Source organism: Drosophila subpulchrella, unplaced genomic scaffold (genome assembly GCF_014743375.2).
Source record: "Drosophila subpulchrella strain 33 F10 #4 breed RU33 unplaced genomic scaffold, RU_Dsub_v1.1 Primary Assembly Seq57, whole genome shotgun sequence".
NCBI classification, from domain to species: Eukaryota; Metazoa; Arthropoda; class Insecta; order Diptera; family Drosophilidae; genus Drosophila; species Drosophila subpulchrella.
The window spans coordinates 955,616-971,517 of record NW_023665694.1 but is presented as its reverse complement, the minus strand read 5'-3'; the positions used below and the strand labels follow the sequence as shown (position 1 = coordinate 971,517).

Genomic DNA, 15,902 nt, shown 5'->3' with positions numbered 1-15,902 from the left:
CGAAACCAGAAGTGCTTGCAAGTGGCAACAGCAAGCGACCCAAGGGTCAAGAAACTGGGAAATCGGTAGCTGATCCAGCAAAAAGGTGATGCACAAGGCACCGGCACCGATGCCAAAGGAATGGCAGCAGTTTAAGCAGGTCAGGAGGCCCGAAGTACAGCCGCCACGAAACGACGCGATAGTCATCGCAACCGATAATGGGAGTCCTACGCCGACATCCTCAAAAAAGCAAGGACTGAGCCGCAGCTGATCGAGCTAGGACAAACCGTTCAGAGTGTGAGGCGCACAGCTATGAGGGAACTCCCTATCCTGCTAAGCAAAGTTTCCGACCCTAAAACCACGGAGCTAAAGAGCACCACGAAAGCGGTCCTGGGCAACAATTCTAACGTCAGTGGTGGAGTCGCCCAAGGATCAGTTCTAGGCCCACTGTTGTGGAATGCCAATTACGATGGGATCTTGAGGATCCCATATTGGCTTCGGGGACGACGTAGTCGTGGTTGCTTAACACCTTTCGGATGTAGAAAGAATCTGAATCGAAGCAGGGAAACGAGCAAGTTTATGTCGAGGCAACCGGGGCGTAAATTACTGGTTACCATTGTTAAGTGGCAATAGAGGTGAGTTAATGGTAGCAAAAGACTATTGTCGTATAAGCTTATCTCTGAAATGCGGAGATGGCTGTGAACAGACCATGTTGACAGACCATGGACGTTATCGAATACTGAAGACGCCGGCACGTGTTTTTTGTCTGTCCGAGACTCGAAAATGAATGAATAGAGTTGAGCATGAGGGTTTGGAGGACGCCAGTGTGGTGGATGTCCTAATTGAATCAGAAGAAAATTGGTCTGCTGTATGGAACATGGCCGCAATAATACTCAAAAAACTGCGAACCGCAGACATACTGCGTAATTCCAATAGGATATAGTCCTGGAGAGCCCTAGGGGCATCCACCCCCCTAACGGCAATACCGCCGGGGAAGCGAGAAGGGGGTGGATTTTTTACTTGGATAGAGTCCCAGACTTCCGCAAGCTATCTTAGCTTCGAGTTGGCTTTTGATACTTTGATACATCCTACAAAAGAAAACAAGAAAGAACCTAATAGTCGACGGCCGCGACTATTAGATACCCACTACTTAGCTTAAGGGAGTGCAAGGGAAATGGAAATATACATGCAGCAAAACTCGACACCAGTCACCTTGCGTTTATTTCTATATTTGCTAACATCTTTTCAATGAATTGTCCAGCTTAAAATTTTTTTTGCCATTTAGATTGGTATTAATAATCTGAACCAAATCCCATTTACACTTTTACAAAATATTAAATACAATTTTAAGCTAGAACGGTTTGGCGTTATGGGAAATAAACTTGTGCTGCGCAAGAAGCTCTAGAATCTGCATACCTAATTCAAGCATTTATAGTCTCAAGATCTCAGCGTTCATATGGATGGACGGACAGACGCAGTTGGCTAGATCGACTCGGCTTATGATCCTGATAAGAATATATACACTTTAATTTAATTGAAAATCAAGAAAAAATTGATTTAAACTTTTACTAAATCTTTAAATGTACGGACAGGCAAACAGACCTACTCGGTCGGATACGATTCCTTCTACCTGTTACACTTTCCGACGAATATTGTATACCCTTTTACTCTACGAGTAACGGGTATAATAAAGCACAACAAAACATATCCAAATATATTGTTATGTTTTTGATTTAGTTTGCGTTATTAATACCAATTTACACTATTGATCAAAATGCTAACCTTAAACTGAATATACTACTTTAAAACACGTTGGCTACGCTTACAGGAGACTTAACAAATTTCCTTATTGTTTTTTCATATTCTTAAACCGCTTCTCCCCTTCCGTTACAGCCCTACCACACGTGTCATCACTTCCACGAAAGTTGAAGCCAAATCCATTTCGTGTTTTGTTGTAATCGATATCGCTCTCTTAGATCTTCTGGGGTCTTCTGCATTAAATTAAGCTATAACAAAAATCTTTAAAATCGGAAACAGTACCAGTGGTTCCACAACTGTAATTTAGAGAGCTAAAATGTTGCAAGTAGATTCTAGTGTCGAGTGTCACACCCACTCTGACGCACACAAACGACAATTTATGATGCTAATGAGTTAGTATTTGAGATTCAAATTCTACTAGTGTCTAGGAAGCCCATTCTTGCTTCACCAAAGTGCCAAGCTCTCTCTAGCGCCCATAACTGAAAAAAAATATGTGGCGTCCATAGGGGAAAGTGAGGTAAGGACAGTAAGAAAAGTCTGGTTGTACATAAAAACTATGAATAATAATAAAGTTCATGTCACGAAATTGAGCGCACCTAAAAGTCCTGTGCTTAGTGTTACCACAGACTGGGCAAGGATTTGCTGAGGAATTAAAACTGTGTCTCAAACGTGACGGCTGATGATGACGATTCCTGGTTGTTCCCTTGTGAACGGTAGTGATATCGAGCTCGGGTGCAGGCTTGAACTCCAGACAACAAATTTATTTAATAAAATCACAACTATTTACTTGTCAAAAATCCCTGACTTAAAATGTGATATTGCGTAGTAATCTATGTTTAAATAAAATCCACTATTTTTCTCGGAATCGGCCATGTAAAGACAACTCCACCTGCTTTTGATTTATGTAAATCGTGTATTCTGTTCCCCAGATACAATAGTCTTAGTGTAAGCTATCCTTATTACGTGATTTTTCGTCAAAGTTTGGTAATATTGTCGAAATAGGTATGAGGGTAAATCTTGGAAACGATGTGTTTTGCTCTTAAGGTGGTATTGTGCACTTTAAAAATAAAAAAAAACGGGAGTGGCCGGGTTAATGTGGAACTTCCCATCAAGCCACCAATTGCCCTAACACCCATAAATGTCGCAAAGCTCATTACAACATGCTTCATAGGGAAAGGTCAGCAACCCAGTCTGGTGGATCCAAACCTGTTTTTAATCAACCATATCATGGAGCAGAACCTCTCACACACCATTACTACAACATGCTCACATCAATCAAGTGACTGATCAAATAGTTTTGGCCACAGCCAACGTTCTGGTAAAGGATAGTATTGGAAATTTTACTCTTGGTCGCGCAATCCTTGATTTTTGCTCTCAGGTATATTTTATTTAACTAGGGAGAAGCATAACATAACTATATTGAGTATTGGAGAATGTCGCTTACACATCAGACATTTGGTTCACACTTCGGTCAAATCTCGCTTTGGAGGCACTGAGATGACTCGAATGTTGATGTCTCATCTTTGAATATCCCTCAGTATACCCCGCTAGCAGTCCCGTCGAATAGACCTGCTACTTGGAACAGAGATCTTCGTTGAGGCACTGTCATGGGACAGGATGCCAACACTACTGAAAACTGTTCACCCAATCATTTCGCAGAGGATCAGACGGTAGATTAGTGGTCAACTTACCATTCAAGGAAGAATCCTATCTTTTTGGATCGTCAATCAAACGCGTTCGGACTATGTCTTTGTCCATGAAGCGACGACTAAACCAAGATAAAGAGCTGAAAACTTAGAAACCGCAGTTCATGGATGAATACCTCGCGTTGGATCACATGAAAGTAAAGTACATCTGGCCGATCAGTTCGAAGAGGATTGTCCCACTGGAGCCGGGATAATATTATCATTTTATGTGAACGGTCTTATTTGCGGTGCGAACTCTATTGTGAAACTACGTCCAATTGAAGCAGAGGTTGCAAAAATACTGGAAAGTTGAAAAATGTTCAGTCCGAAACAGTATGCTGGAGCCATTACAATACGCTCAGTTTATTCAACGGCCTCATCTTTAGTCGACCGGCTCGGTTTACTATGGATAAGATGCTACTACAAGAACTGTGGCTGTTGAAATTGCAATGGGACGAGCACAAGTATTTCAAATGGTCTAGAATTCGTTTTTGACAACGTTATCGTCGTAGGATTCCCCGGCAGTCTCTCCATACTGGTAAAATAGATTAAGTTTTATTTATAATAGACTTAACTATTAGGCCATTGTCACCAATGTCGTCGGATCCAAATGACCTCGCAGACCACAACCCCGGGTTTTGGAGATGGTGTCAGCGAATAATTTTAATCACACAGCATCTTTGGAAAAGATAGTCTACTGAATATATAAAGGAGTTACAATCCCGGATGACATGGACCAAGGTAATCTGGTTATCGTTCACGAGGATCGTCTTCCACCTTATCGCTGGATCTTGGGACGCATAAACTCAGTCATTACAGGCAAAGACACTAAGCTTCTCGTTGTGGATGTACGAACTTCAAAGGGTATCATTCGACGACCAATCCACAAGTTGGACGTTGGGTGGATGTTGGGTCACATTTGCATTGTTTTATTTTTAGACTTTTTAATTCAATGCTACGTATTCACCACTTCCCCTCTCAATGGAAGTGTGCTGTGATAGTGACAACAAATACAGAAAAACCGGAGAACATTGTCGAGTCTTACCGACCGATAAGCTTGGTATCTACATAAATACAAGGTGAGTTCCAAAGTAAACAGGACTTTTTGAATCTTCCAGTAAAAATTTCATGACATTTCATCTATTAGAAGTGAGGTTATTGCGTTTTAAGTGTCAATATGTTTTTGTCATCGGTGCGAAAATGAGCTTCGAACAAAGAGCCAACATTAAATTTTGTTTTCAATTTGGTAAAACTTTTACCGAAACGTTTCAATTGATGAAACAAGTTTATGGCGATGATTGCCTATCCCGTATCAGAGTGCACGAGTGGTTTCAACGTTTTCAAAGTGGTCGTGAGGATATAAATGACGGACGAGCCGAAACCCAAAAAATTGCGCCTGGAGAAGTCAAAAGTGAAGACAATGCTGATTTGTTTTTATGATTCCAAGGGTATTGTCCACAAAGAATTTGTTCCACCCGGCCAAAACGTTAATGCGGTATTCTACCTTGGAGTTTCGAAGCGTTTGGTGCGCCGTATTCGACGTGTTCGGCCCGAATATCGCGAAGCTGGCAGTTGGCGTTTGTTGGAGGATAATGCCCGTCTCATCGATCGACGCTTGTGTCCGACTATTTGACCAAAAATCACATTTTAACCATCAACCACTCCCCGTATTCACCTGATATGGCACCGTGCGACTTCTACCTTTTCGGAAAAATGCATTTGCCGATGAAAGGAAAGCTTTATGCAGACGTAGAGGCCATTCAAAAGGCTTGCACCGGCATACTGGCGGCCATACTGGGCAACGAGCTAAAACACACGTTCGACATGCTTTTGGACCGTGCAAAACGCTGTATTAAAGCAGAAGGAGACTATTTTGAATAAAATAAATTGATTTTGCCGAAAAAACTATTTGTTCTGTCTTTTTTTTTTTAAGTCCTGTTTACTTTGGAACTCACCTTGTATATAATACCCTCTAAAATATTCGAGTATATATTTTGAAGTAGAATTATGAGAGTAAGAAGCGCGCAGAATGCCATTCCCGACCAACCATTTGGTTTAGGCATCATCATGGTACCCCAAAGTAAGCACATCGAGATGTCCTCCAAATTCCCTCTGTCAGAGAACAGATTAGCCGGCACTCGAGTCAAAAGTTCACATCAATCAACTAGCAGCTTTCTTGGCCAACCCGAAGATTAGAAGAAGACTTAAGCGAAGGCACCTTGACGATCTCTGGACAAGAAGTCGACATGTTTCTCTAATTGTTAATTGTTCAATTGTTATACAAAATTGTTAATCACCATTCTGTTATGTATTCATGTTAACTGTTCCTCAATATACTCAACGTTTTATTATTTGTGTTGGGGCGGGGTGGCTTGATCGCTGAAATAGGTGAAGTCCCAAGAAAGAAGGGTACGCAAAAAAAACGGGGGTAATTTGGGGTTTTTTTACGCGACGTGCATAGATGTTTATTGGTACACTTGGAAATAAGAACTAGTTAAGCCTTACTTAACTTAAGCGCTCCAGAGCGGAGCGGAGACTTAGGGGAGAGATGGAGAGGGAGAGCGGACATCAGTGCGAGAGCGCGAGATGTAGACATCTGGATAAAGCTGCCGCTCGACACTGCCTCCTGAAATTAAACGCCCTTTTGACGTACACGTAGAACACGTACTAGTAGGGTGAACAGCTAGAAGGAAGCGTCTCCAATCCTAAGAAGTATATATACGTTGGTAGCTATATACATATCTGGCCTACGTAATAATGAAAGTGCGAATATCTATCATTAAAAATGGTTTTATTGTTTTCAAAAGTTTTCTCCAGCAAGGTTTATACACTTTTGCATGCGCTCAAATCAAATGTCGAAGCCCTTTTTCCACTCCGATTGAGACACCTCCAAAACATTGTTCTTAAACGCTTCAACAGCATCTTCTGGCAACGAAAATCGGCATCCACGCATTGTTTTCTTGATGTACGGTAGCGATTTCGAAAATATATGAAAATATCTTTATATCGATATTAAAAAAAAAAAAATATTATTATAGCGAAGCCTTCAGGGAAACCAATTTTTGTGCACCACAGAATGGACCTTCGTACGTTGCTTAAGCGGAACAGTTGCCACATGACCAGTTTTACCAAAGAAACAGGCCACCATTTGCTTCTTAGTGCTTCTTTCACGAACAACTTTCTTTGTATTTGGCTCGTCTTTGAGAATCCACATGGACGGTTGTTGTTTTGTTTCGGGCTCATAGGCATAGATTCATGATACGTCAACGAGATTGAATTTTTTCCAATATTTCTTTGCAACAATACACACGACCCTTTGTTTAAGATATTGTTGGTAAAAGAAATGGCCAAGGTCGCTTCTATATCACTGTATGTCACATGACGATCTTGCATTATTAGTTCACGCACGGAATCAATGTTTTCTGGCACATCGGCTGTTTTTGGACGACCTTCACGTCCACGTCTTCGAGCGAGCGTCGCCCACGACTGAATTCATTAAAGCAGTTTTTCACAGTGCTTTTATCGATAAAAGTCCACTTTTTTGGAAAAGGCCAATTGGTCCTAAAATAGCTAGAAGCGACATAGGCCCTAAACTTCCGTCCGTCTGTCTGTCCGTCCATCCGTCTGTCCGTCCATCTGTTTTTCCGTCCGTCTGTCTGTCCGTCTGTCTGGCCGTCTGTCTGACCGTCTGTCTGACCGTCTGTCTGCCCGTCTGTCTGACCGTCCGTCCGTCTGTCTGACCGTCCGTCTGTCTGTCCGTATGAACGCTGAGAAACGCCCATAGTGCTGTCGCACCCACATTTTTTAAGATTTTGTAAGAGTATAAGTATGTTAAGTATTATGTTATGTAAGTAAGTATAAGTTGTTTTAAGTTTTAGTATTAAATTTGCGCAAGAACCTCTAGAATATGAAAGCTTAATCCTAACTTTTGTAGCTTTTATAGTTTCCGAGATCACTGCGTTCATACGGACGGACAGACCGGCGGACAGTCGGACAGACGGATCCTGATCAAGAATAAATATACTTTATTGTGTCGAAAACATAATATAATGTAATATAATTTCCAGCGAATACAGTATACCCTTTTACTCTACGAATACCCATCCGGTGGACATGATAACTGTTGACAGGATCATAAAAAAGTTATAATGAAAATTTGGTTTACCAGTGTACTGCATAATCGAAGAAAAAAACTTTTTTTAGATGCTTAATATGTAACCAAAAATTGAGAAAAATCGGATAACACCTATTTGAGTTATAATGTTCACCGGCTTTCAAAAGTTCAGGCTAATCGAACTGAGGAACATAACTTTTAAGGACTATTTCTCCTAATTATTGGTCTGACGGCATTAAAGTTTTAAAAGTGTCGTCTAATTAACATTTTAATTAAAAAATTCAATTTTTTTTAAACACTGTACATCCTTACATAATTTGACATAAGTTTATATTTATATTTATTTATTTATTTCGCCAACGGAATTCCATTACTGGCTACTTGTACAATTCAACAATTTATCTTACGTACTAAAATTTACAAAATAATTGACTGGCCTATGCTTAAGAATTGATTTACTTGAGAAGTAGTCCAATTGCATATCAACTGGAAGTGCGTTAGACTCATATAAGGCCTTATAGAGGGGCTCATTTTGGGAACAATTTGTCCGCCGCAGTTCGAGAAAAAAGGGGTAAAAATTCCGAGTTGTCTAGGCGGAGCGTGATACCAACTTTCGAGAGTAGTTCTGGACAGTCGATACTACCATCCACCAAATCAGAGATGATACTTCTACGATGCTCAAGGGATGGTAGGTGAACAAGCCTACATTGCTGGTGGTATAAAGGGGTAGGGTCTAATAACCTTAGCGGCAACAAAGCGAATTTCAAAAATTGTTTCTATAGTCGATCTATTCTGTTTCCATGAGTGGTAGTGAAGGTGTGGAAATATCACATCATTAAAGGCAAAAACAGTACAGGGTTGCCCATATTCGACGGACCCATCTGACGACGCCATAACTTTTGACAGAGATGCCAGATCGCTTAATGACATACCGCGTTTGAAGCGTCAGTCCAAGCAGATTTTTACCATGGAACAATACACGCCACGCGAGCGCTCTGAAATAGTTGAAATTTACATTCAACAGAACAAGTCAATTGTGAAAACTCAACGTGGCCATGCTGTTACCATCAACCAGGAGCGTTATCGCGACATGATGACCAATTTTGTGATGCCAATTATTCGTCGAAAGCGTATGAGGCAGTTCTGGTTTCAACAAGACGGCGCTCCACCGCACACAAGTCGCATAACAATCGATTTTCTGAAGAAATTGTTTCCGGGCCGTTTGATGTCGAAAAGTGGTGATTTGGACTGGCCACCGCGTTCGCCCGATTTGATTTGATCTTCTTGTGGGGATATTTGAAGTCAAAGGTTTACGTTAACAAGCCAAGGACCCTAGAAAAGCTCAAGGACAACATTCGTGAAGAAATAGCCGCTATTCCGGCCGAAATGTTGGCGAAAACGATGGAAAATGCTGCAAAAAGGGCACAATACGCCATCAACGCCAGAGGCGGCCATTTGAAAGATATCATATTCAAAAATTGATGTAAACAAATCTACTTGGAACAAATTAAATGATTAAGATTGCCAACCGCCAAATTTTTATTTTTTTCTTTGATTTTTAAAAAAAAAACATGGGTCCGTCGAATATGGGCAACCCTGTATATATATATATCGAATATCGATATTTTTGGCATTTCTGGATTATACTTGGTTCCTTGAACAATAAACACGTGTGTCTGCTATAAATTAAAATATCCGCAACAAAGGGTTTTCTTTATTGGTTCCTACTAGAAATATACAAAACGAGAAATCAAGACAAACCAAGGAGATATTAAGGATTAATATCAGTGTTCCACTACCTAAAAGCTCTGCGGATTGATCTGTTTTCAACAGATTTTCTACAGAAAGCATTCCAAATAAGAGACGCATATTCTAGTTTAGATTGGACAAATGCAAAATAAAGCGCAAGTCTGGTGTAGGGATCCGTGAATAGTGATGCATTCCGTTTCAAAATCCAAACATAGAATAGGCCCTGGGCATGATATAATCGAAGTGTGCTGCGAACTTAAATTTCGAGGCAAGCAACACACCTAGATCCAAGGATTCCTCCCGCAGTTGTAGAGTTTGTCCATTGATATTATAGGATGTGACGAAATTGTATACGGATTTACTGTAAGTGACATAGAAGCACTTGCTTGCACTTGCTAAGCTCAACGAATCTAAGTCATGTTGAACCAATTGTGAGTCTGTCGCTATTTTAATAGACTTAAAAGTTTTTAAATCATTTGCATACAGCGGTCCCATAGCACTCCCCTGAGGAAGGCCAGAGGTTGCCAAATAGGAAACCGAGAATTTTCCATTAATATAAACTCTATAAAGACGATGGTGTAAATATGATTTTATACAATTAAGGAATGTCGAATGTATGCCCAAGCGGGACAGTTTTGCCAGTAGGGCACTGTGGCTAACTTTGTTAAAGGCTTTCGCAAAATCAGTGTAAGTAGCATCAACCTGAGATCGCGTATCAAAGGCATGAATGCAATAGTTGCTGAAAACGGCAAGATTAGTCGTAGTTGACCGACCTGCTACAAAGTCATGCTGAGAAGTGCTTATATATGCTTTTACAAGAAATGATAATTTATGGGCAACAATGTGTTCGAAGAGTATAGCAATATTACTGATCTTTGCTATAGGCCTGTAATTGGCAATGTTATTCTTCGGCCCTGATTTTAAAATTGGAGTCACGGATGCGACCTTCCATCTATCCGCAAAGTGTCCACTAGAAAGTGATTTATCAAAGAGAATTTTTAGTGGTACGCAACGCATTGCACCTCTATACAATTTTTCAGAAGGTAGGCCGGAATCCCATCACAGTCCGGAGTGTAAGAAACATCAAAGTCTTCCACAGCCCTATGAATGTTCTCTTCTAGCACCGTTAAACTACCTAAATTCAATAGAAGAGTGATCGCATTTAAGGTTTGAGAATCATTCCAGGCTGCTGTTGGCTCAAAATTAAAATAAGAGGCAAAGAGATTTGCAGTTTCTGTATTTGAATGCAAAGATAAATTCCCTAGGAACATAGCAGATAGGACTAAAGAAGCGTTCTTCTTCGAATTGATGAATCGCCAAAAAGAGTTGGGATTACTTTTTAGTCCGTTCTCAACATTTGCTATATACTGATTGTAAAGAAATTTAATTAGAAATTCAAATTCTCGTTTGTGCTGCAAGTGCCTATTCCAATTACCAGGATCCTGTGTAACTAAAAACCTTTTATAAAATTTATTTCTAAGATTTTTAAGCTTTTTCAAACCTTTCGTATACCAAGGCAACTTAAATGAATTGTGGACCCTTTTTCTCGAGCATTGTTCTTAATGATGTTTAAAATAACAATTAAAAGTGTTATAACACGACTCCAAACTGACATGCGTTAAAACTGACTCCCAGTTAATGGCGGAGATCTCATTTCTGATGGCACAAAGGCTGGTTTCATTGAAAATAAATCTGGGTGAATATTCAGCTGAAGGCGCAAAACTGTAAAAGTTTATACCTAGTAGCAATGGCCTATGATGGATATCACAATTGCTTATAGGTGAATTACATTGGACTAAAGAAAAGTTAATATCAGCGCTAACGAATACTAAGTCTAAAATTTGATGTAAGTTATTGAATATATTATTGACTTGTATTAAGCCCATACTGAAAATGTCATCGATGAAAAGAATCTCGCGTGGTTGATGTATGTTGCTTGGCAGTGAAGAGTGATGCTCCGGATCCTGAGACCAAACGAGGGATGATAGATTAAAGTCTCCAATCACACAGATATGTTTTTTGGTCCTGCAGATTATTGTAGATGTTGGTAATGTTTTCCAGATGAGCCTTGTAAAGTTTATATGAACCATTCGGTGGTTTGTATGACACCACAATTTGCAGCGTTTCCGCTTCTCCAATTATCGACACCGCAACTTGATCAAGAAGGATATCTTCAATAGGAAGTCCAATTGACAAGCAGAGCAAATTGCAGCGAACAGCAACAATTACACCGCCCCCTCTAGCACAGTGGGTTTTCGTGCTATCTCTGTCTTTTCGGAACACATGGTACAAATTGGAGTCGAAGAATTCATTTGAGTAGAACTATGTTGAGCCAAGTTTCAACTAAAACTATAACATCAAACTCGCATTGGGATGTGGCAAAGTATATTTGCTCCGCCTTTGTCCGCATTACTGAGATGTTTTGGAAATACATTTTTAGTGGGGCCGTACTCACAATAGCACGATCAACAACCTCCGGATTCGCATTTAAGGCATCATAGTCCAATGCCCTAGGAAGTATTTGTTCTTGAGTTCCCAACGTTGTAGGTCCGCAGATTGCCTTCAGCAATGTAGTGATTTTGATACGAATTTTATTATGCAGACTAAGATCGATGCATTCCATAAGTTTGCTAGATACTTTTAGTAAAGAGCAACTAGTTCTTAAGAGCGATAGCAATGTCGCCGTTAAAAGAGCTTATCTATCCAAGTTGAGGAGAGAAGGGCAATGTTGTTGTTGATGCTGCCATCCAGAAGAGCCACACAAATAGCCACTATCTCGAAGCGTCAGAGAGGAGCGCGGCGATAAGGCAATGATATTGTGACCACGAGTATCACTCAAAGCAAATTTCAAAAGCTCCAGCCTTTGGGTTTTTGTGAGCACTAGACGAACGTAACACAAATCAGATTGGGATAAGCGCACAACTCCGACGAGGGCGCTTTGAGCGGGAACCTTGATGAAATATGATAAGAGCGGCTCACCAAAGAGCGTTTGATGATCGTCGTGCGAAACAGACAACGACAACTCAAGCTGATTTTGTTGTTGCTGTGATTGTGATGCATGGACATTAAGTTTCTCACTTGTGAATTATTTAAAAAAATGTATTTTTATTTTTTAATCACTTATTCACTATTACAATTTTTTAATAGGACGAATTTATTTTATTCACTGCTCGTTTACTTTTTCTCGATTTGTTCTACTGCTCGATTCGGATCTCAAAAACGGACTGCCTGCTCTCTAGTTCAATGATCAATAATCAAACCTCGGCTTAAGAGATTTTATCCCCAAAAATTGATAAAGAGAATGACTCAAGAGAGTCGGAAAGTAGGATGATGCAATTTGCCAATTAAATTTGAAGTCCAATCTTGGCCGGTAATTGGTGTTTACATTAGCGGAGTTTAGGGACCGCATTGGGGATCTTTTGTTCACGTTAGCGGACTCGGGCTCGCTTTGGGGATCTTTTGTTTACGTTAGCGCACTCAGGGCTCGCTTGGGACTCCGATGTTTACAATATCGGCTTGGATGTTTACAGCATCCGTTTGATGCGGACTGCGTGAAATTGATCTGGGTGGGAATGATTTGGAGGCCTGGTTGACAGAAATAGCTGACCACGGATTTATCCCGGGTCTGTCAAAGTTATTTGGAAATTAGCTCTCGGCTCAAAGTTGTTTATAAATTGAGTAAGAGCCCCTAAATAATGTGTCATATAACTTGCACATCCCCGAAGAGCGCGCTTAGAGTGGGAATCTTGATGGAATCTGGTGACAAAGCCTCTCCAGTGTGCGTTTGATGAACGTTAGACAAAAAAAAAACGAAGAATCCAGGTGATGATGTTTTTGATTTGGGAGTGACGGGCGCCCAATACTTAAGAGTGCACTGGGAGCGGCGTATGAGTAAGTAATGGTAGCAGCTAGCGATATCGAAACCAGCGGACGTTGGCATTGCGAATAAGTAGCATGAAAATGAGAAAGAGGATCATACAAATTTTCCGTAGTCAAATCGACACCAGGGGCGCAGATTATTGGGGGTTTTTTGAGTCCGATGTATGATGATTGTGCAAATCCAGAAAGTTCCCATCAACAATCGGCCTATCCCTGTGGATGAATCGACGACTTTGATTGGATTGGGCCAAAACGCATCACTTAACACAGTCTGAAAGTGCTGCTCAGGTATTCCTAATTAAAAATTGACGAATTCCAATGTAGCAATATATACACCATTTTTGACTAAAGGCTTGCAAATTATGGTGGCGGTATCCACACCTAGCTTATTTGCAACATATTCACACACAGAATCAGATTTTGCGTGCGCTCTGAATCTACCAATATGAAGGAATTTATTGCTCGGCACAACTTCAAGTAGTTCACAACTAGGAGCTTGACCAACTATTTGCCTCTTGCTCCTGTGATTCCTTGCATGGTTCATGGCGGCAGAAGAAACTGGTGCGGGGGGTACCAGGTCTGCTTTTGCTTGACGACCAATTGAAGAAGCTGGATCCAATGGTTTTACCACTTTTTTACGCTGACTGACATTGCTATTGCCAGTGGTAGAATTGGGAAAAGCCTCTTAGAAACTTATAGTTTAAATCCATATACGAGACACGTATAGACACTTCAGGTCATGAAGTTCTTCCATTACTTCATCGAGTTTGGAGTGTCAATCATTACTCACAACACAGCTTTCACACTGCCAGAGTAGATTCGGCATATTTGTTAATAATCTAATAGCATCCTCCAGGAGATCAACACATGCAGTGTGAAAAGTACGACGACAAAGCGATGAGCAACGAACCGACTCAAAACCGCGAAGCTGCGCTGCTTTAACTTAACGAAAAGAAAACACGTCTGACTACAACGAATGCTAATCAGAGACTAATCAGTTTACATCCACTATTTCAACAAGGCAGATCCACTATTTCGTAAATAACATTGCAAGGTGATCTACAAGTACGCCCTTTACCCATGATGCTCAGAAGCGTCGAGCGTTAGCTGTTAAATTGATAAAGTTGCTCAGAAGCAACACTGGGATCGAAAGGATTAATAACCGTCTGTGTAAAACATACTTACATTCTTTTTCCTTATTATGCATAAACATTTCAGATTCCGTTAAATAAATCCAAATATTACGCATGCAGATTATTTTAAAACCGGCATCGTTTGCGATTGAACTTAGTATATCACAATACAAACTTTTTAGCTCGGATCTAGTAAGATAGTCATCGTTTAAAACACAGAAGGATCCAAGCGAAATAAGTGCTTGCTTTCTAATTTCTTGGTTGGCGCAAGTGGAGAAGAACATCAAGCAATCGAATACATCATCACATATCGAGAGAGGAAGTCCACCATTTGTCTCTCCTATAAAAAAGGACATATGAAATTTTCGCAATTTAATGAAAATAACTTACCCAACGCAATAGGAGACTTAAAGTCAAAGTAGCGCATTAGTATTCCGATCGTAAACAGACTTCTCCGAAAGCTGGGAGTGTAAATATTATCTACACTGTAGTTTCTTTGTACAACACGATTTCGAGAAACATCAAGAACTCGATAAAACCTAAAAAAAGGATAACGATTATTATCATCGACTATTAAAAAAAAAATTTTCTTCTGCTGAAATTCTTAAGCTAAAAGATTTATGTTCCAACAGCTTATTTTTAAACCTTTTAGAGCTGCTAAATTCAAACTTATTATTTATGGACAAGTATATTTTAAATCGAAATTTTCCGGGGCTACACCCACAGCGAATACTTTTAAAGGTAGCGCGGCCAATTTGTTTGAACATTTTTTTGATGATGTGATATTTTTTTCAAAAAATAATGGCAACCTAGAAAAAATTTAATTATTTGTATAAATTTATATGGTGGCAGCCTTTTATCGCAAATCACATCACACTTTTTGTGTTTGGTTTGACAATCGATTTGTCTATATGCAGAACGTAATCTTTAAAGGATTGTATTACAAATTTAAACCCCCTGTTTATCTGCTTATAATTTAAACATTTCTGTGCTCTCTATTTTTTTCCAAAGAAAAAAAACTCTGTTTACATTTGCATTTTATACCAAAACTTTGTTCGTCAATATTGCTTAGAATCCGTCACTTAACATACATAATTAATCAAACGCGAACGCGCCTTTAACAAAAATTTCTGATATCAACAATTGTGACGAAAAATGATATTACATTCGATAAAATAAATAAAATAAATAAATAAATGCGTATTCTCAGTAAGAATAAATTTAGCTAAACAGCCGGGGGTTTTTAGCCCCACCGTATCAAGCATCTTCCATTTTCTAAATTTTTACTTTAACACTTTCACCGCTTTTTCTCCCAAGCAAATCTATATTTCGAAAGTCTTGATATGCAATCTTCTTGGTTTTTGCGATACCTTTCGATTGGTGTATCACTCGTTACGATCGGATCATAATGGCAGATTTTCAATTCTGCGGCTATATACATATAGTAGTTGTCTTCGCACGCTCTCTTGCGCGCTGCGCCACTACGTGTACTGCTGCCCACAGTGATATACATCAAGTTCAAACATACATTGACAAACAAGATTTAAACGCCTTGGTAGCGTATGCCTTCTGATTTTTTCGCTAAAGGAATCTGATATTTATACC

General features: G+C 39.8%; 1 protein-coding gene across 9 annotated transcripts in view; it reads right to left on the bottom strand.

The window, feature by feature from the left end:
• LOC119562545 (nipped-B protein) overlaps nucleotides 1-15,902 on the bottom strand; it is a 265,532-nt gene that overhangs the window by 43,957 nt on the left and 205,673 nt on the right. For 8 of the 9 annotated variants that reach the window (XM_037875745.1, XM_037875741.1, XM_037875740.1 and 5 more), the window contains 2 exons: nucleotides 14,688-14,836; nucleotides 14,350-14,637 (listed from right to left, as the gene is read on the bottom strand). In XM_037875745.1, the coding sequence (XP_037731673.1) occupies nucleotides 14,350-14,637; nucleotides 14,688-14,836 (437 nt within the window). Of the gene's footprint in view, nucleotides 1-14,349; nucleotides 14,638-14,687; nucleotides 14,837-15,902 lie in introns of those variants that run through there. The other variant, XM_037875748.1, reaches the window with a different exon arrangement.